Source organism: Callorhinus ursinus, unplaced genomic scaffold, assembly GCF_003265705.2.
Source record: "Callorhinus ursinus isolate GAN/ISIS: 27379988/994484 unplaced genomic scaffold, GSC_fseal_2.0 scaffold69, whole genome shotgun sequence".
NCBI lineage: Eukaryota > Metazoa > Chordata > Mammalia > Carnivora > Otariidae > Callorhinus > Callorhinus ursinus.
This window is the reverse complement of record NW_027397131.1, coordinates 1,137,892-1,159,949: the sequence shown is the minus strand read 5'-3', so window position 1 is coordinate 1,159,949 and position 22,058 is coordinate 1,137,892. Positions and strand designations below refer to the sequence as shown.

Genomic DNA, 22,058 nt, shown 5'->3' with positions numbered 1-22,058 from the left:
TTTGCTATAATATTATGACTGAAAAGTTCACTTATCATCCTCTTGGGAACATCAGAATTAGTTGAAGAGAAACTAGGGAGGTAGAAAGGCAGTTGGTTTGATAGTTACATGGTGATCATCTCTCCACAAATGAAATAAAACCTAAAAGCAGAAATGGTCAGGCATCAGAACAGAAAAGGCAGGGCATTTACCTTTTAACAAGGAAATATGATACAGCCCGGAAGACCTGGTGACCATGTTATCTGCGGTCAAGGCTGCTAGAGAGACCAAGCTGAGATATCACATTAGAACATTTGCATTTATATGATTTCTTACCAATTTCAAAATACTTTTATATATTATTGTTTCTAATTGCTACGGTAACAAATTGCCACGTACTTACTGGCTTAAACCAACCCAGAGGTATTCTCTTGCAGTCCTGGAGATCAGAAATCTGACATCGATCTAAAGGGCTCTACTCTTTCTGGAGGCTCGAAGGAAAAATCTGTTCCCTTAACTTTTCTAGCTTCTACAGGCTGCGTGCATCCTTGGCTTATGGTTCTATTCATCCTCTTCAAAGCCAGAAACGTTGAGCTGAGACTTCTCATGTTTCCATCCCTCTGGTTCTTTCTTCTGCCTCCTTATTCTGCTTACAAGGATGCTTGTGATTACACTGGGTCCACCTGAGTAAACCAGGATCCTCTCCCCATCTTAGGGTCACCCGGTTGGCAAGTGGAATTCCATCTGCAACCTGATTTCTCCTTTACCATGTAACCTAACATATTCTTAGGTTTTAGGAATTAGGACATAGACATCTTTGGGGGAGGGAGACATTATTTCATGTACCATAATATCTCACTGGTCCTCACTACAACTCTAAACCAATAAATAAAGTAGGCAGGGAAAATATTTCAGTATTACAGTCTCAGAGAAGTAAATCAACTCGTCCAGGGTCACATGGATCATTAAGGCAGGAATGGTACCAGACTGGATATCTTGTTTATAATGTTTTATTCTTTCTCTGCTACCATGCTACCTTTACAAAAGTAGGTGAGGATTCTAGCTTCACAAAGAAGTAGGAACGGTTTCCACAACCTGCCAGTAGATGTGCGTCCAAAGTAGACCTTCCAGGGCCACAAAAATAAGGATATTTTTTAAGAAGGGCACTGAGGCCGCTTAACCAGTCAGTACCAGGACAGGACTCATAAGCATCTAAATCAACTACGATCAAAATGGTTAAAGATGAAGTTAGAAGGTTTTGAAAACGTTGGCAGTTCTTTAAGTATTTCCAGTCTAAATTTACTTTTGACAAAATGTTCAAATATTATTTTCTTGCTGAGCCTCGCCTAAACTTAATCTGAACCTAACTCTGATCATAACAGTTTTACTAGAACTCTCTTCTCAAGTTTTCATATATAATGATCCCATCCACATTTGCTTTGTTTTGCATATGGTAGTTTCTTAGCAAAGTTAATCTTCTTCAGATTTCCCTGTTATATTTTTAATAGCCTTTTATATTACCTGATATTGTTTGTATGTGTGTTTGTCCTCCTCACCGGAAACAGCTCCTTAGAGTTTTGTTGTTTTGTTAACTATGTTCCCCTACCCAGAACAGTACATAGTATATATAGTAGGTACTCGGAATTTTTTGAATGAATGACTAAAGGAATATTCAGAATAAGGAAAGGGGTGCCTGGGTGGCTCAGATGGCTGAGCGTCTGCTTTGGCTCAGATCATGATCTCCCAAGTCCTGGGATCCAGCCCCATGCTGGGCTCCTTCCCCAGAGCAGGGAGTCTGCCTCTCCCTCTGCCTCGTGCTCTCTTTCTCTCAAATGAATAAATAAAATCTTAAAAAAAAAAGAATAAGAAAAGGAAGAAGAATTGAAGAGTGTACATTTCTTAAGTGGATTGGTCTAGTTTCTCAGCTTTGATTCTGCTGGGTTAAGGAGTAGTCAGTCCAGTCTGACTTACCCAAAGCTCAGTTTCTTTGTGGAATTTGGTTATTACCTAAATTCCACTGGTATCTACTTCAAAATTGTTTTCAGAAAGCAAACATTTTAGATTAATTTACTTCTTTCCACCCTAACTACTACCATTCCCCTTAAGCCTGCAAATAGTAGATTGCACCTGATAAAACAGATGCTGTGCTCAAATCAAAACAAATGGAAAGTGCTGTGTATTTTGGCAACCTTCCTTTCTTCCTTTGCCTATTTTTAAAACAGAGCTTTCCTAGGATATAATTTCCTGTATAGTGTGGCTGATATGGCCTACTTAAAGTCTTTCAGCCTTGCAGTAATTGAAATGTAAACTTACTGAAGAATTAGTATGGTTTTGCAAATTTTTTTAGGCTTATACCATCTCGTGACTTGAAAATAGAGTGTTTACTTCCAAGTCGTGTGTAATTGCTGTAGCTTTTCTAGGAAACCGTGTTCTTATTCTAAGAATGTTGGAGAATGTGGCAATGAAAAGATTGGCTGACAGCACTTAAAAAATCAAAATCAGACATTTGGTCCCGAGATTTACTGTGGGCAAGAACAAAGAACAGTTAAAACTCTGGGAGATTACTCTTTTAAAGGCTTAGAAATAGCCCTCTAAAACCCTATTGACTTGGTTTTGAAAGTGACCCAATTTTTCCTGAATACTTGGGTGATATGAAAATGAACAAATACACCACATACTAGCTTAATAGTTCTTTTCAGTTGGTAAAATCTGAAGTTGTCTGCTAGTTTTAGGGTGGATATAAAAGAGGAAAAAATACAGTAAAGGAAGTATACATTTTTTTATTGTCAAGAAGTGTTCCCCAGACATCTTTTCATATTTGTGTTTAAAGATTTTATTTATGTATTTGAGAGAGAGAGACAGCATGAACAGGGAGAGGGAGAAGCAGACTCCCAGCTGAGCAGTGAGGATCCTGAGATCATGACCTGAGTCGAAGGGAGAGGCTTAACCAACTGGGCCACCGAGGTGCCCCGTCTTTTCATATTTTGGATTAAAAATAGTCATTTGATTCAAGGGTTTTCATTTGGGAAGTGTAAAGGTTAACCCTCTGATTAAGGTGGAATTTTTTGAAAATCAGTTTTGTCAGGCCACATGCTTATCTGTTTATTTACCATTCTGATCTACTTTTAATTTAGGTTTTATTTTTATCAAAGCTGTACTTATTTATAATTTTAAAATCAGTTTTGTAAAGCTTTTATTATGAAAAACAAAGTTTCCCACCTTCGCCATCCCTATTTCTCTGTTGACGCCACTACTTTCAGCTCTTTTATCTGAATCATTTAGCATTTATTTCCATATCTAAGTAACAGGCTTATATTGCTATTTCTTAATTTTTCAGATGGACATTATCGGTTGACTTCTTTCTATTAATAGTAGCTATCCATTGTCACTATACACATGCATATTTCCCTGTCCGTGATAGCCTCCCAAGGTCATTACAGTGTAATTTGGGTTGGATCAGTATTAAATATTTGCATTATTTAGGCCAAGTTAGAAAGAAGCAGTAGACTCAAGAGATGAAGAACACCTAGAACCAGGCTGCTGGGTTATCATCCCAGCCCTGTTACTAGCTGTGTTGTCATACAAGCTATTTGACCTTTCTGTGCCTCAGTTTTCTTATCTGTAGAATGAAAACTATTGTAGTCCGTCCTCAGGTGGTTGTGAGAGTTCTATGAGTTAATGAACATAAAGCATTTAAATCAGTACCTAGCATGTATTTTTCGCTATAAAAACACTATTTGCATTTGGTCTCTACAGTATCCTACCATTATCATTTTTTTTTCCTGCACAGTAGTTTATTTTCCCTGGTGTTCTTCATTGTCTTGTTTTTTGTTTGTTTGATGTTTCACTTATGTGGTATTCTCTATTACTGCGCATTTAGACCCGAACTCTCCACAGTTGCGTAGATTTCTTCTCAGTGCGTTATCATCCATCAGATATTCCAGACTGGCTCTTGTTTTAGGTCCTCAGATTTCTTAATCTCCTGTTTTCCTCCTTTTTATTTTATTTCCTCATTTAAATGAAATATATCCTTCCCAAGAAGGCTGTGTGAGAGGCAATTTTCTTTTTTCTTCTCTTTCCTGTCACTTTTTCTTTTTGCTCTGTTTTATGATGGATTTCTCAATTTCATCTTCTAACCCTCTAGTTAATCTTTTAATTCCTGCTCTTGTGTGTTGAATTTCTAAGAGCGCTTTTCATTCAGTGAATGTTCGTTTTCCTCTAGTGTCCTATTCTTACGTTGTTTAAAATAGCTTCCCTTTTGCCTGAGTCTATGAATGATGGTATTTTAGATGTGTTCTTTCTGCATAGTCTCTCCATTGAATTCCGTTTGTTTCAGCCTGTCTCTTGTGTTTGATTTTTTCAAATATTGCATAGTCCTTGGTCCACCACTCATGTTGGAGTATGATAATCACAAGCTGGCTGGAGGCCCTGTGCCTGTGAAGAGGCTTGAATGTCCTCCTCAGTGTAGGCTGATCTGATGAGGCAACTATATCTGTTCCCAGAGCTCCTGAGAGGACATACCACAAACTGAATGGCTTAAAACAAAAAAACAGAAATTTATGTCTCATGGTTCTGGAGGTGAGAAGGAGATAATTGAGATGTGGACAGGGCCACGTTCCCTCTGAAACTTGTTGAGGAGAATCCTTTCTTGCCTGTTTCCAGCATCTGGTGGTTGCCAGTCCTTGGTGCTCCTTACCTTCCAGCTGCAGCACTTCACACTCTGCCCCTGCACTCACCTGGTCATCTCCCCCATGTCTCTGTGTCTGAGTCACTTCTCTGCTCCTTACAAGGAGCCAGGCACATGAGATTCAGGACCCACCGTACCCCAGTATGACCTCATCTTAACTAATGACACCTGCAGTGTCCCTGACTCCATATGATGTCACATTCTGAGGTCCTGGGGGTTAGAACTTTGTATTAGTCAGATCAGGCTACCATCACAAAATGCCACACACGGAGCAGCTTAAACAACACAAATTGATTTCCTCACAGTTGTGGAGGCTGAAAGTCCAAGATTAAGGTGCCAGCATGATTGGTTTTTGGTGATGCCTCCTCCTGGCTTGTAGACAGCCGCCTTCTCCCTGTGTCCTCACGTGGCCTTTTCTGTGTGCAAGTGTGAAGAAAGCTCTTGTGTCTCTTTCTTATAAGGACACGAGTTCTATCAAATTAGGGCCCCCTTATGACCTCATTTAATCCTAATTACCTCCATAAAGGCCCTGCCTCCAAATACAGTCACCTTGGGGCTTATGGCTTCAATATATGATTTGGGGAGATCACAATTCAGTCAATAACAGACTTGAACATATCTGAGGGAGACACAGTTCAAACCATAACAACTGTTTCCTTGGAAAATTATCAAAATGTCTGTAACTTTAGGTATTTTCTTTCATGCAAGTCAGACTCTTCAGAGAAGATTCTTCCATTCTGAAAGGTTCTTGGTTGCTAGCATTCCAGTGAGAGAATAAGGGTTGGGGGCTCTCAGTATTTATAAACTGTAACTTAATTCCTACTCACCTGTGCCAGAGATTTACAAATCCAGAGCTCCTCTGACTCACTCTTCCCAGAGAATCAGCCACAAGGTTCTTCTCAGAGGAAGGAGGCACATCACCAAACCACTAGATTGGGAGGGCATCTGGGGGCCTGCCTGCTCCTTAGGCAGACTTAACAGCCATTCTTCCTGTCTTTTGCCCTAGTGGCCAAGAATTGTGTCACCAATTCTTGAGCCTTTCTGGAGCTCTGTGGTGTCAAATTGGATTGCTTCTCAGTTTTTCCCACTGTCAGGTTAATATTCAGTTTTTTCAGGCCCCCTAAGTCAGTTGCTACTCATCCACTTCCTTCCTACCTCCAAAAATTTCGACACTGTCTCCTCTTCTATATTCTTCTGGACTTAATATCTTTTTAAAACATCACTTTTACTGTTGTTTTAATGAGATTTGTGGTAAGGATGCAATTAAATGTGTATATTCAGTTTATCATCTTTACCCAGATTCCCAGATTGACTTTGTGAGTGGACTACTTCTGGCTGAAATATACTGTGATATCAAATAAGACTTATTTTGTCATTAACAGTGGTTTTTAAAATGTGTTCGCGTAGAAGATAGGTTAAAAGTAGTAATAGATACCAGTTTTTAGATCTTTGACAATCTTTTAAAAGTTAATTTTAACTGACATACAATGAATACATATGTATCCATCTTGTCTTGAGTTATTTGGTTTGTCAGTCAAGTACTGATAAATAAAAATCACAAATTTCACTTAGGACAGTTAAATAAAATCACTTGGGACAGTTCATTATCCTTTAATGAAATAAATCTACTTACATTTACCTTAAGGTAGGTGATGAATATTCTTTTATAAACCTAACTTTGATATGCCAGGTTTACTTATTATATGTTCAATACATATCAGTATGTAATTTCACTCCTGAAGTAATTGATGCTGTTATAATTAAGTGACTTATACTCTTCCTTATGTTTTCTAAAACCAGTTTCTTCATGATCATCTCATGACCATTACAATGAATCCACTTTAGAAAACAAGTGTTAAATTTAAATAAGGTTATATAATCGGGGTGTGTGGTAATGAATGTCTAGCACAATTCCTTCTAAAATTTTAGAATGTGAATTACAGTACCCCTTGACCTTGATGAAGTCAACAAAAGCATTCCTACAGTTTTCACACTAAGGTATAGCTAGCCAACCACAGCTATCTTGTCCTTTTCTAGCTTCCGATGCAAATGCTTTGGAAAACACACACAAAGAAAAAAAAATTCTCACAGTAACATTTAAACCTAATAGGCTCACTTGGGCTTTTGCTAATATCTAAGAAGAATTTGACCAATTGTAGTGCCAATGGAAATAGATTTTTTTAAAAACAGGGACAGAAACGGTTGTTTCCATTAAAGGAAATGCTGTTAAGTAGTAAATTGGAGGGAGGCCTAGCCACCTCCACCCCAATCCCCAGTGATAGAACAGCTGAAAATCAGAAAGGCTACACCAACCAAAACACTTGATTGCCGCTACCCTCACTGTGGGGAAACAGCTCGCTCACTGTCTCTCTCTCTCTCTCTCAAATAAAGAAATAAATAAATCTTTAAAAAATAAAAATAAAAGCTTATGAGAGATGTTACTTTAGAAATATAATACAAATGTAGAAGGATGAAATTCTTGTGAAAATTACAAAAATATATTGAATTATACAAATACATGAAATTTTGTCTATCTCTTGGCTATCAGAATATAGACTGATTCTTTTTTTATTTTTATTTATTTTTTTTAAAGATTTTATTTATTTATTTGAGAGAGAGAGAGAGAGAATGAGAGAGCACGAGAGGGAAGAGGGTCAGAGGGAGAAGCAGACTCCCTGCTGAGCAGGGAGCCCGATGCGGGACTCGATCCCAGGACTCGGGGATCACGACCTGAGCCGAAGGCAGTCGCCCAACCAACTGAGCCACCCAGGCGCCCCTGATTCTTTTTTCTAAACCACAGATCCAAACTCTGTAGGTAAAATGAGAAAACAGTCTTCAAAAGGTCTTGAAAAGTCACAAAAATAGATTGAGTTGAGTAGTTTTATTTTAAAGTACTGTATTAACTTACAAAGGTTTCCAGTAGGCATCTTTTCTTTTAACTTTTTATTTAAATTCCAGTTAATATGCAGTGTAATATTCATTTCAGGTGTACAATATAGTGATTCAACACTTCCATACAACACCCGTGCTCAGCACAAGTGTGCTACTAAATCCCCATCACCTATTTCACCCATCCCCCCACCCGCCTCCCCTCCAGCAACCCTCAGTTTGTTCTCTATACTTCGGAGTCTGTTTCTTGGTTTGCCTCTCTCTTGTTTCTTTTAAGATTTTATTTATTTATTTGACAGAGAGAGACAGTGAGAGAGGGAACACAAGCAGGGGGAGTGGGAGAGGAAGAAGCAGGGGGAGTGGGAGAAAGAAAAGCAGGCTTCCTGCGGAGCAAGTAGCCTGACGCAGGGCTCCATCCCAGGACCTTGGGATCATGACCTGAGCCGAAGGCAGACGCTTAACCACTGCCTCTCTCTCTTTCTTTTCTTTTCCCCCTTTGCTCGTTTGTTTTGCTTCTTAAATTCCACATACGGGGCACCTGGGTGGCTCAGTCGTTAAACGTCTGCCTTCGGCTCAGGTCTGACCCTAGGATCGAGCCCAGCATCGGGCTCCCTGCTCACCGGGAAGCCTGCTTCTCCCTCTCCCACTCCCCCTGCTTGTGTTCCCTCTCTCGCTATGTCTCTCTCTGTCAAATAAATAAATAAATCTTTTGAAAATAAATAAATAAATAAATTCTACATATGAGTGAAATCATATGGTATTTGTCTTTGACTATTTCAATTAGCACAATACTCTCTAGCTCCATCCATGTCATTGCAAATGGCAAGATGTCATTCTTTTTGATGGCTAATATTCCATTGTGTATATATACCACATCTTTATCCATTCATCAATCGATGAACACTTGGACTGTTTCCATAATTTGGCTCTTGTAGATAATGCTGCTATAAACATTGGGATGCATGTATCCCTTGGATTTAGTGTTTTTGTATTCTTTGAGTAAATACCTAGTAGTGCAGTTGCTGGATTATAGTGTAGTAATATTTTTAACTTTTTGAGGAGCCTCCCTACTGCCTTCCACAGTGGCTGCACCAGTTTGTATTCCCACCAACAGTGCAAGAGGGTCTCTCTTTCTCCACATCCTCACCAACACCTGTTGTTTCGTGTGTTGTTGATATTATCCATTCTGACAGGTGTGTCTTGGCTGATTCCTTTTTTTTAAAACCACAGTTCCAAATTCTGTAGGTAAAATGGGGAAGAAAATCTTCAAAAGATCTTGAAAAGTCACAAAAGTCAATGAAGTTTGAATAGTTTTATTTTTAAATATTGTTTTAATTTTCAAAGGTTTCCAATAGGCCTCTTTTAAATGAAGATCAACACTTGTTTTATTATGTTATATCCTTTTATTATTATTGTTTAAAGTAGGCTCCATGCCCAGTGTGGAACCCAGTGCAGGGCTTGAACTCATGACCCTGGCTGGGATCAAGACCTGAGCTGAGATCAAGAGTCAGACACTGAACTGACTAAGCCACCCCAGTGCCCCTAAGTATGTTTTTTTTAATCCCCAAGTAATTTTTATGTACAGCCAAGGTGAAAATAATTAAGAGGTATCTTATGTTATTGTAAAAAGTAATAGTTTTTACCACATTGTACTTTTTTAATGTAAGTTCAGGTATGCAGATGGACATCAAATAACAAATAGTTTGTTTTAGAAACACTTGTATGGAAATGGACTAATTAACAACTTGGAAGGTCTTGTAGAAAAATAATACTTTAACAGAATTATATGACAGAATTATGAGGTAAGGGTATTGAGTTCGACTTTCTCTTAGGTCCTGTGTTGTAGGACTGGCTATACACAGCATTTCCTCCGTCAGTGAAATTTCCCGTCAGAATCGTGCACCTTTCTTCACCTTACTCCTGCCTCTCTGTTCCTCTGACTGTGTTTGCCCAGGGCCTTCAGGCTGTCCTGCACCCTGGCACTCAGCCAGCCCTTTCCTACCCCCAAGGATCCTGTGACCTGCCACACGTCCCTCTCCACTCACCCAAATGTGAACTTCAGTTCTCTAGGTGAGGTTGATTGCACATGCTTTTGAAGGGAAGTAATTTGATATCCCAGGTTCATTTTCAGTCATGACAGAGATTTATTCTTTCTGGGGTTTTTTCCTACCAGTCTGCTTCTCAAGAACACTGTGTTCTCCCATGTGGTATAAAGGCTGATTCTTACTGTTTGAATGATTACTGTATGTTCAAAGTATGCTGCTGAGCCTAGAATATAAAACTACGAGTTGTATATGAGTATATCTTACCTTAAGAATGAAATTTTTCATGTTCTATGTCCATCGTAGTCTTGCCTGTCACCTGGAGAAAGGAGCATATCCTGCAGTAGCTAGGTTAGCTCGCTTGTGGAAATAGCAAGATGGGATTGTCTGTGTGAAGACAGTTGGAATGGTGGTACCTCAGTGCCTAAGGAATGGTGCCAGTCCTTGCAATACTTCACGTGGGAAACATAATGGGCCAAGACTTTGGGAACACTTAGGGAAAGAAGAAGGTAGAGTAATTAATTTTTATTTATTTATTTATTTTTAGGTAGAGTGACAATTTAGTGTTAAAAGTAGAGCATTTCAGGGGCACCTGGGTGGCTCAGTTGGTTGAGCGTCTGACTCTTGGTTTCGGCTCAGGTCACGATCTCGGGGTGGTGGGATTGAGCCCCGAATTGGACTCCGCACTCAGCCAGGTGTCTGCTTGAGATTCTCTCCCTCTCCCTGGACCCCTCCCGAGAAATTCTGTGTGGTGCTATTATAAGGGAACTGTCTTTCTCACAAATATTTATTATCCCAAATAAATCAATAGTGCTTTAAACAGTATAAATAGAAGTGAACTGTGAATTCTCAGCCAGTAAAGATGGAGAGAGTTATTTTGGACTAAGAGGTCGTTCCTTCCTAAATTCTGCTCCCGGGAACAGTTCCCATAAGCAGATCCTGCTTTTTACATCTTCTTTCCAACACTCCTTTTAAATTAATTATCACCTAGTTTTTAAACATTTTTGCACTTTTGCCTTCTCTCAAGTTCTTCAAACTGCTGAGGTCAGGGTTGAGATACCTGGGGCTTCTGTGATTCACAATCACTGGGGAAGACCAAGGAAGTAAGGTGACAGAGGCTTCCATTTCTAGTTACAGTCCTTCAAACCTACAGGCTAATTAATCTGTGAGGTCTTTGGCAGTGATGCCTGGGATCTGCAGGTAAACCGGGTGGCAGCAGCTTCACCATCTGAAAGTATAACCCCCAGACATCTGAGTCTGGGGGAGCTGTACAAAGTTAAGATAGTCTTAAATGGGGCAGTGGGGGAAGAAGTTGAGGAAGCCCAAATCAATTCTAGCCTCATGTATTCATCCCAAACACATGCCCCTTTTTTAAAAAAAAGAACTCTATTCAGCCATGGTCTCTATTCACTTTGGATTGAACTTCAACTAGCTTATTTTCAAGCATGCTTCTACTTGGCACAGCTGTGGGAAAAATCCCATAACTGAGCCATCTGGGTTGGATAAAAGAGGGAGTTTTTCTATTGATTTCTCACATTTTGTTCCTTTTTGTTTTTAGTGGGGAAAAATCATTATGAAGTAACCAAATTATTGCATAATGTTAACGGGAGAAATCTTTTCAACTCTATACTATTTCTAAAGAATTCTATATTAGAAGGTCTCTCTGTTGTCTCTGAAATGTGGTGTAGAATGAATGTTTTGGGTGAATGGACTTGAGTGAATAATAATGGTCAGAAAATAAAGTTCTCTTTGGGTGGTCTGAAATTCAGCAATGTTTATTTCTTTTCAGACTCAGCAAAGATTTTTTTTTTTCCTATGAAGCATATTTTAGCATTTTATGGTCTGGATTTACTTAGTGTGGTTATAATTGAAATCATTAGGCATATGTAATTTTTCATTTTTTCTTAAAGACCAGCATTAATTGCTTTATGATTCAAAGAATCTGAAATTAAAAAATGTTGGAAAATTGTTTAATCTCTGATAAGTCTGAAAACAACTTTGACAACATAGACTATTTTGTATGTTACAAACTTCTGTTTGCAGTCCAGAGTTACTTGTTTGAGTCTTGCATCAATCCAGACCTTAGAATTAAGAAACTAATTTTTTAAAGATTTTATTTATTGATTTATTGATTTATTTGAGACAGAGAGAGAGAGTGACCACGAGTGGCATGGGAGGATGGGGGTAGCAGGGAGAGGGTCAGAGGCAAGCTCCCGGCCGAGCAGGGAGCCCAGTGTGGGCCTTGATCCCAGGACCCTGGGATCATGGCCTGAGCCGAAGGCAGCCGCTTAATGACTGAAACCCCAGAATTAAAAAACTATTAAGCAGGGGCGCCTGGGTGGCTCAGTCGTTGGGCATCTGCCTTCGGCTCAGGTCATGATCCCAGGGTCCTGGGATGGAGCCCCGCATCAGGCTCCCTGCTCAGCGCGGAGCCTGCTTCTCCCTCTCCCGCTCCCCCCCTGCTTGTGCTCTCTTTCTCTCTCTCTGTCAAATAAATAAAATCTTTTAAAAGAAAAAAAAAAGGAAAGAAAGAAACTATTAAGCAAAAGTCTTCCTCTGTTCTTGCTTTACCAGACCCAGGGTGCTAGGTGCTGGCAACATGATGGTGAACACGATGGTTTCTGTCCCCATTGGTTATTATACTCTAAGCAGCAGGGGTAGATATTATATAAACCATTTCTCAGATATGCTACAAAGAAAAAGGATGGTGCACAAAGATTATATATGACCTTTAGAGGGGGAGGAGTTAATTAGGGAAGGCTTTCCTTTGGAAGTGAAGAAATTTAATTCATACAAGGCAAATGAATATATAATATAATATTATAATAAAATACATAATAAAATATTAGTAGTTACATGGTGGAGCAAACATTATGCTGGTTATCACCAATTCTTATCCTTTTATGTCTTCTTTTACTAATCCCTCCCATGAAAGCTTCTTGGTGGTAGGAACACCTCAACATCAGGTTTATGCCTGTTTCACGTGAAAGGGCTTTGTTTCTAAAAGGCCCTGAGTAATATCTTTTGAATTAATATACCACATAATTTTTCTTTTCATCATGCAAGTGTAATTATGCACTTATATCAATATTCTAACATATATAATACTGTTAATACCACTGTTGTTATAATATCACACTGGTCCTAGCATAGAGAGAATAAGTTACATAAAGATACAATTTAAAGAAAAAGAAATTTTTTTTCTTTTAATAGGCTCCACACCCAGTGTGGAGCACAACACAGGGCTTGAACTCGTGACCCTGACATCAAGACCTGAGCTGGGATCAAGATCCAGACGCTCAGGGCACGTGGGTGGCTCAGTTGGTTAAGCGTCTGCCTTCGGCTCAGGTCATGATCCTGGAGTCCTGGGATCAAGCCCTGCGTCAGGCTCCTCGCTCAGTAGGGAGTCTGCTTCTCCCTCTGCCCTTCACCCCTCTCGTGCTCTCTCTCTCTCTCTCTCTCAAATAAGTAAAAATCTTTAAAAAAAAAAAAAAGATCCAGACGCTCAACTAACTGAGCCACCCAGGCACCCCAATATTTTTTAATTAATATGCCATTACTGCTGTTACCATGACTCATAAATCTGTAGCAACATGCCTCCTTCCACGAAAACATGATATTCCCCTATATATTCGGGGCCTGTGCATTGCTCTCAATTTCTGTGATGGAAATCAGAAGGATTATTTCACAGTTGCTGTTCACTTTTTGTTTGCTTTATTCGTTTGGGGATTTCAGTCAATTTCATTGTCTATGGGTATAAATCATAAAAATTTGTTTTCTTAAAAAAATGTTAAAAGATCATGAACTGGGGGCGCCTGGGTGGCTCAGTCGGTTAAGCAACTGCCTTCGGCTCGGGTCATGATCCCAGGGTCCTGGGATCGAGCCCTGCATCGGGCTCCCTGCTCAGCAGAGAGCCTGCTTCTCCCTTTCCCTCTCTCTGCCTGCCCCTCTGCCTGCCTGTGCTCTCTGTCTCTCTGTCAAATAAATAAATAAAAAATACCTTAAAAAAAAAAAAAGATCATGAACTGAGACCTACTTTTGCAATCAAGTGTAGATAAATGCATACCTATTAAATGGAGCATGGTCTTTTGATAGTAAATTTAGCCTATGGGTATATTCATTTTACAGTATTCACTCAGGCTTAAAATATCCTCTAATTCCTTTGAGAGAGTAAAGTTATGAACACCATCACATGACTGTCTGGGTTTCTGAAATGCTAAGGCTTTGTAAAAGCCTTATGGATTTTGAGTAATAATAAAGCAGGTGCTGGCTTGTTAAATAAGCTAATCTGATCCACGCACTATATAAACTAGAATGTAATTTTAGATACTGTGGTTTTATATCACAGATGATTCTATAATCTCCAAAAGAACTTGCCTAATTATAAGAGTCTATTTTCTTGGAATATAAGTTCATTTTGATATTTAAATGATTCTAAGATTCCATTTGAAGAAACTTTTACTTATAAATATTGTATTTTAAATTAAAATATTCACATTTCTCTAGTCACAAAAAAGATAGTACATAAAGCGTTCCAAGATTTATTTATTATTCTTTTAAAGATTTTATTTACTTATTTGACAGAGAGAGAGAGAGAGAGACACAGTGAGAGAGGGAACACAAGCAGGAAGAGAGGGAGACAGAGAAGCAGACTCCCCACTGAGCAGGGAGCCCAATGCGGGGCTCGATCCCAGGACCCTGAGATCATGACCTGAGCTGAAAGCAGACGCTTAACTAACTGAGCCACCCAGGCGCCCTGCGTTCCAAGATTTAAATATGACTGCCAGTTCATTGTGACCACTTTCAAAAGAGGTTTATTACCAAATAATTAGGAAGAATGGAAATTACAATCTTGTATATAAGTTAGCCCAGTTCATTAATTCTTTTAGTAAATATCTTTGCGAATGTCTTTTGTTCCACACCATAGGAAACATCAGGTATACTCTTGGGAAACAAAACAAAGCAAAGTGAGCATCAAACAACATTTTTCAAGTAGTAATCCCACTGACTTTTATGCACTTTATACTTTGGATATCTTGGCCTCCCACTCAGAATATACTCACTCTAAAACTTTATACGTATTTCTAACCAGCTAATTTATCTGATTTATTGACCTAATGAAAATAGAAGGGGATTGCCGCTGAAGCCATACAGACGAACAGGGCAGATGATAATGAACAAATTCACAGACAGAACCACACTTGCCAAGGGATCACAAAAGTAGTTTAAAATAGTATTTCTTTAGCCCTTCCCCGATCTGCTGCATGAGAACATCACTACTTCCTGTCCTCCAGATCCTCCTGAGAGTCCCCTGAAAGTGTCTCAACCAGAATTTCTTAACATGATAGTCCTCTTCTCCATTTCCAGATCGCTGTGGTGGTATCACCTTCACCACCAACCAGGGCATTAACTGCGTCACACATGGCAGCCGATGGCACTGGGACTCATGCTTCCCTCATTCTGGAACCTTGGTTACTACAGCCTTGCTTTAGCGTAACCTTTCATGTTAGGGTAGGCTAAGCTACTATAATTATAATGTGTAACAAAAATGCACGGCTGAAGGAATATAGAAATGTATCTCTCTCTCATAGAACAGCCCAGGTTAAGTGTTCATTTTGGCAACAAATTCTCCTCATGCCATCCTTCAAGAACTGGGACTCTACCTACCTTCAACACATGGCTTCCAACGTTGCCCTGCTCCCTGCCCTCCCAGGCCCCAAGAAGGGGGGAAGAGCCTGTGGGGGAGATACACCCACTTCTCAAAAGCCTCACTTCACATTCTACTGGGGAGAACTGGATGCATGGCCCCACCTACCTGCAAAGGGGGGCTGAGAGACACCAGCCCGGGCTGTTCTGCTGTTAGGCCTCTTGATGGACAGCAAGCTGTCACCTCCCATCTCTCGTTTCACTGTCCTTAACCTAGACCACTGGCAGCCTCCTGGATCTCACCTCCAGAGCAGCTGAGGCCATCCTTCGTCTCATAATCTAGAACATCTCTACCCAAGGCTGCTGCTTTTCCCATCCAGATGAACAGCTTGTCCAAACCTTTACCACTGTCCTCCAACCCACCCTCCTTTACAGTCACACCCAGCCTGAAGGGGTCACCTGCTCTCCTCCTCTAGAGTAAAGATAGAGGTCCCTGGCTCTGATCCTCTTCCCAACACAGTTGGTCTTTTCTTTCCTTCCATCCCAGAGGAGCATGCCTCTCTCCTGCTTTCTCGAGCCTGCTCTTCTTCCTAATCTAATTCTTGTCTTTCTCATGTGGGATCTTGTTCCATTAAGTATCCCTGCTTTCTCTTCATTTGAATCTTCTTATATTGCTGGTAAAATTTTCAATCCTTGAGAATGTAAACATGCTTTCTTTTTGCTTTGTGCTATTTTTTTATTCTTCCTCTTTTTTTTTTTTCTTTTAAAACCAGATCTCCTAAAGGGCTAGTTGATGCTCACCCGTCCTACTGTATCTCCTCTTGAGTGTCTAACCTTTTGCAGTCCTTAAAGAACGGAGCATGCTGAGCTGTGCACAGCCCATATTCATTCAGCAACTGATCAATATGTATTTATGGAGCTCTTTCGATGCTAGGCACAGGGAAAAATTCAGCAGTGAGCAAAATAAAAGTCTTTCTCCTCTTGGAGTTTACATTCTAGTAGGGAAAGGCAAAAAAAAAAGTAAACATTTGCTAGATGTGTCAGTGATATGTGATAGGTTTCTAAAGAGAAAAATGAGTCAGGATAAGGGAGCTAGGAGGACACTGATATTTTAAAAGACCTCTCAGGTAAATATTTGGGTAGAGACTCGAAGCAAGTGAGAAAGTGATCCACATGGATAACTGCGGGAAGAGCATTTCAGGCAAAAAAAAAAAAAAAACATGAAAAGCATGTACTGAGGCCCTGAGGCAGGAGTATATCTGCGCACACAAGGGCCAGTAAAAGGGCCCAGGACGACAAGGAGGAGCAGATGAGGCCAGAGAGGAAGCAGGTGCCACATCCACAGAGTCTTCTAGGCCATGGTAAGAATACTGATGGGAGCCCTAAGAGAGGTTTGAGCAGAGGAATGATGTGATTTGGCTTCTGTTTTAAGGAGAACCTCGGACTGCTGTATACAGAAAAGACCCAGGAAAGCAGAGTGATTGGTTAGGATGCTGTGGGGATCATGCAGATGGGAGATGGTGGTCATCTGGGCTGGGGAGGGATCTGTGGAAGTGGTGAGAAGAGCCTTCCATTCTGGGTGGATCAAAGAGATGGCAGGCGAGGTAGTGCTGGGACCTTTCATTCGCCCTGCCAGCGGAATTTCCCCTTGCTTATGGCCCAGGAGGCTGATTCATACAGACTGCATCAGCTCTGGCTTCCCTTTGGGTTTGGCCCAGAAGCGGCTTCTGCAGAAGATCAGAAGGCAGGATGAGCCTGAGGTCAGAGGATTGTCCTCCCAGCATCCTCCCTTCCTCCCCTGCCACTGTGGGTTGACTGTGACTGTCTACCTGCGGCTACAGCTCTCCCCTACAGCTGCGCTCTCTGGATTCCAGGAAGCTTTGCCCTGCCCTCCCTCCTTCCTTCACATCTAGGGGCAATGCCAGCTCCTATTGTTGCTAGCTCCAGGGTACACCAGTAGCCTTTTATTGGGTTTCCTGAACCTTGCTCACAACTTTATAAATAGTACCTTTATTAAGCTTTCCTCGGATTCTTGTGCTCTTGACTCACACTGGAACCTAGGACATCTAATGTAGTAAAAACAGCAGAACACTTTTTTTTTTTTAAATCACAGTTTTTCACTCATATTTTCCCCAGTGAAATGTTAAATCCTTGAGGACAGAAACTATCCTATTCATGTTTCTATTCTCGTAAGATAAGGTAAGTAGGGTTTGCTACCATTGTATTAATGTTATATGTAATGATGCCACCTGAGTCCTTAAGAATTGTTTAAATTATGTTTGATAGGAAAATTTATCAAAACTAGGGTGTGTGTGTGCCCATCTTAGTGCTTGTAGGTAATAAGTTTCACTTTGTTGGATAATTCTGTTCCCTGGGACCAAAGAGAGACTTTTAAGAAAGAGTTGGGTAGGGATGCCTGGGTGGCTCAGTTGTTAAGCGTCTGCCTTCGGCTCAGGTCATGATCCCAGGGTCCTGGGATCAAGCCCCATATCAGGCTCCCTGCTCCGCGGGAAGCCTGCTTCTCCCTCTCCCACTCCCCCTGCTTGTGTTCCCTCTCTCGCTGTGTCTCTCTCTGTCAAATAAATAAATAAAATCTTAAAAAAAAAAAAAGTTTATAAAAAAAAAAGAGTTGGGTACAGCTTTATTACTCGTTTTTCCCATGGAGACTCCTAGACAATGGTTTCCTGATTTTACCAATTCCAATTGTTTAAGAACTAGAAAGACACTGTATACTAAAAACATAAATTTTTAACAAATAAAGATGATGCCAGTATCCTTTTTTCCCCGCAACTTAAAAGGTGGTTGTAATTTATTAAGGTTACCAGCTAAGTTACTAACTTATATTTGTATAACATTTTAAAGGTGATTATATTTGGTTAGATACATTCTCAAGATCATCAGTGTGATTGTTTTCCTACCAATTTTTGGTTTTATTTTTGCATTTTGTTATTGATGTTTTCTTTTGATCTAAAGAATATTTTATCTTTAATCTTCACATGTTTAATTATACTTCTATTGTTTTGTGACTTGTTCTTTTCTTTTTTTTTTTTTTTCTTTTTGACCTTGACTTCTTTCTTGCTATTTCCTTGGAACCTTAAACACAGGCTGTGTGGCCTTGAGGTGGAGTTTTAATAAAAGCTTTGCTAAGTAGTCATTTGGTATAAAATCCCAACCAAATCCATTAATAGAAAAAAGAAAGCAATATCTTTTCAAGGTTAACTTTCTTTGTGGTTGTTCCCACGAATAACACACACTCATTACATTCATTTAAGTATTATTACCTGCCTATTATAATTTAAGGTCCATATTTCTGATAAGGACAACCAAAAAATCCCTAAGTTTAAGAGCAGATTATCAAGGAATTTATTCATTAGAGACAAATTCCTATACCATGGAATTTTGCTTGTATAAAATCGCTGTTAATACTCCAGGAAAATGTCCAGGAATACCCTCTTAATTGGATAGTTGGTTGTGTTTTAACTAAAATGACAATGGCATAGCTGCCTTCTTTTTCTTCTTTTTAAATTTTTGACATTACTAAATAGTCTCACAACCTAACTAAATATACGGGGGTTTTTAAAGAGATAAACGTGGGGCGCCTGGGTGGCTCAGTCGGTTAAGCATCTGCCTTCGGCTTAGGTCATGATCCCAGGGTCCTGGGAATCCCTGTTCAGCAGGGAGCCTGCTTTTCCCTTTGCCCCTCCCCCTGCGTGTGCAACACGCATCCTCTGTCTGTCAAATAAATAAATAAAATCTTTTTAAAAAAATAAAGAGGTAAACATCACATTCTTTAAAGCACTTTTATTTTGTGGGGTTTAAAATTAATTTAATAACTTCATTTGGAAACTGAATAAGCCCTTAAAATCTGTGGGACTTGTAGCCGCTCTCATTCATTGGAGAACTAGTCATCAGGGTATCACCAGTAACTATGTATACAGTCCCCATTACCTCTCTTCTACTCTAACCAGTAAATTACCACTACTTGTGAAGTTGTTATCCATTTGGAAACTCACAATCATAACAGTGGTAGGAAATAGTGAAATAATGAAAAGTAACAAGCACTGACTTGAATAATTTTACCTTTCTGAAAGTTTCCTAAACTTTTATGAGACAGACAACCGAACTTAAACCTCCGCTTTCCTGGGAAAGATGATAGTCTCCCTGAAATCCCTGTGTTGAGAACAAGGAGAGGGATGAGGGCTGACAAGAGGGGTCTGAAGGCCACCCCTTCCTTGTTCATTGAGAAGCTGTGTCCTTCGCATCAGGGAAGACTGCCTCCTCCGGCCATCTCTTAGCTCACTGGCCTTGTGCACCTTAATTTATTTTGGCCCTCAAGATAGCAAGAGGTTTACCGTATTATTTGTTTTCAAGCTCTGCCAGGGAGCACTCGGGTTTCTTGGCGTCTCCTCCAGAGTCCCTCCGTGGGTGGTATGGGAGGCCCAGTGGGAGCGCTTTTGTCTTGTGATTGTTTCTTAGTTTTCTCCGTAAAGGGTTGTATAGTTTTCAAAAATGTGATCACCTCTAAGATCCCTTCTAGCTGTGGAAAAGCTCATTATTCTATTTGTAGTCTTTTTTTCTTCATTTCTTTTCTGGGAGCGGGAGGCTTTTAGTCAATCGGGGTGAAAGCTAACCCTCTGAATACAGTTGAGAGGGAAAAGTGCTGAGTTCATGTTTGGATCAGGAAGGTCTGGGTGAATCAACTCATGTAAGAGTATCACTTTCCTTAAAAAGGGAGGGGGGAATATACATAGGATGTGAGCCCTAGAAGAAAATCCCCAAATTTGGACAAAAGTTTGGAATTGGCAGCAGTGAGCTATTTAAGAGAACTCATGAAAAGTTAAAAAAAAAAAAAAAAACTTACTAAAGAGTACATTTGGGCTGTTTTGTTCTTTTTTAATTTGAGATGATCATTGTAAATCAGTTCCCTTGTATTTCACATATAGATAATATACCCTATTACTTGCTTTGGGCAAACTTTTTTAAGCTTTCAGGAGTCTATAAATTAGAGTAAATTGGTATTATTGCTATTTCATGATACATTGCTTCAAAAGTTATTCATGGCTATTTTGAAATGAATTGTCCATGTAAAGAGAAAACCATAAAAGCCACTTAAATTATAGTTTCTATTGTCTATGGAATACCCAAACAAGTTTCTATATTAAAACTAAATAGGTCAATTTTCTAGCTATTTATAGAGACCTAATTTTTTTTTTTGTCTTATTGGGATGAGAACAAGCGAAGTAGCAGTTATTCTTGGATCTCACATTTAGCAAATCCTCACATATTCTGTCTCTACATAGTATAATTGATTAATAGCACCAAATCCAGGGTCAGGCAGCCTGGATTACAAATTCTGGCTATGTGACCTTGAGCAAGTCATTTTACCTCTCTGTCACTATTTCCTTATCTATAGTAGAAATAATTATGTTTCTTTCCTTGTAGTATTGTTGTGGAGAGTAAATGATTTAATAGGTGATGCACTTGGTACAATCCCTAACCTATAGTTGGCATAGTTTGTATATTAACCATTATTATAATATTGAGCAAGATCAGAGATTTTAATCCTTAATGAAAATCCAACCTGTGATGAAGAGAGTCTACATGCTCAGGTAAGTAGAAAGGTATAGTTGGGGAAATGAGTTCAAGAAAAAATCTGGCAGCTTTCTATGAAAAGAATTGATACAAAGAGACACTGGAGTCTCAGGGACCAGTTAGGATGCTATATTCCAGGCAAGAGGTAAAAATGTCCTGAACTGTCTCAGTCCATTCAGACTTCTGTAACAAAAGTACCGTAGACTGGGTGGCTTATAAACAACAGAAATTTATTTCTCATTGTTCTGGAGGCTAGAAGTCCAAGATGAAGGCAAGTCTGGTGTCTGGTGAGACCCACTTCTTGGTTCATAGATGGCTATTTTCTCTGTGCTCCCATATGGTGGAAGGGATGAGAGATCTCTTTGGAGGCCCTTTTAGAAGAACACTAACCCCATTTATGAGTTAAAAGCTCCACCCTCGTGACCTCATCACCTCCCAAAGGCCCCACTTCCTAGTACACATTTGGGGTTAGGATTTCAACATACAAATTTGAGGGGGAGTACACAAACATTCACTCAATTGCAGTGACCACTGTGGTGTTGATAGAAGAAGGAAATGATGTGTGAGAGGTTACAGGTGTACAAGGAGCTTCAGGGGGAAAGAATACACTAACCGACTTTCAAACTGGGGCACCAGCCTTACGGATATAACGTACACAGGGTTGTTCTTTGGTTCCTGAACAGTTTCTATATACTGAGAATTAAGGAATGCAAAATTTAAAAGACTAATAAAGATTAAATGCGATCATATCATTATGCATTATTACATAATTAATAGCTAATCGTCATCATAAAGAACCATGTAGGTAAGAATAAGATCTTTTAAAGAACTTTCCTCCACTTAAGAAAAATATATCCTATTGTTCTGATTCTTTCATTCAGATCCCTACATTATATTGTGTCAGGATAGAGATTTGTTATTCTTAGATTCTCGTCTTATATCCCAAGACTGTTGATGTAGTGATGGGAAGAACGCAGACATAAACCTGTTGAGAATTAAACCATCACCTTCTGCATTTGATCCAGCATGCTGTATATCTAAAAATATATATGTAATTATTCAGAGTTGCAAATAATGTTAGTCTGTTATTTCATAAGCATTTTTATTATTTCCAGGTCCGATGGATGATGTACTGGATTGTTTTTGCTCTCTATACTGTGATTGAAACAGTAACAGATCAAACAGTCGCTTGGTAAGTTCTATCACTGAGAAAGGGCCAGACT

At 39.6% G+C, this 22,058-nt stretch overlaps 1 protein-coding gene across 3 annotated transcripts in view; it reads left to right on the top strand.

The window, feature by feature from the left end:
- Window positions 1–22,058, top strand: part of REEP3 (receptor accessory protein 3) — a 103,257-nt gene that overhangs the window by 55,354 nt on the left and 25,845 nt on the right. For all 3 annotated transcript variants that reach the window (XM_025850170.2, XM_025850168.2, XM_073886208.1), the window contains exon 3: window positions 21,951–22,027. In XM_025850170.2, the coding sequence (XP_025705955.1) occupies window positions 21,951–22,027 (77 nt within the window). The remainder of the gene's footprint in view (window positions 1–21,950; window positions 22,028–22,058) is intronic.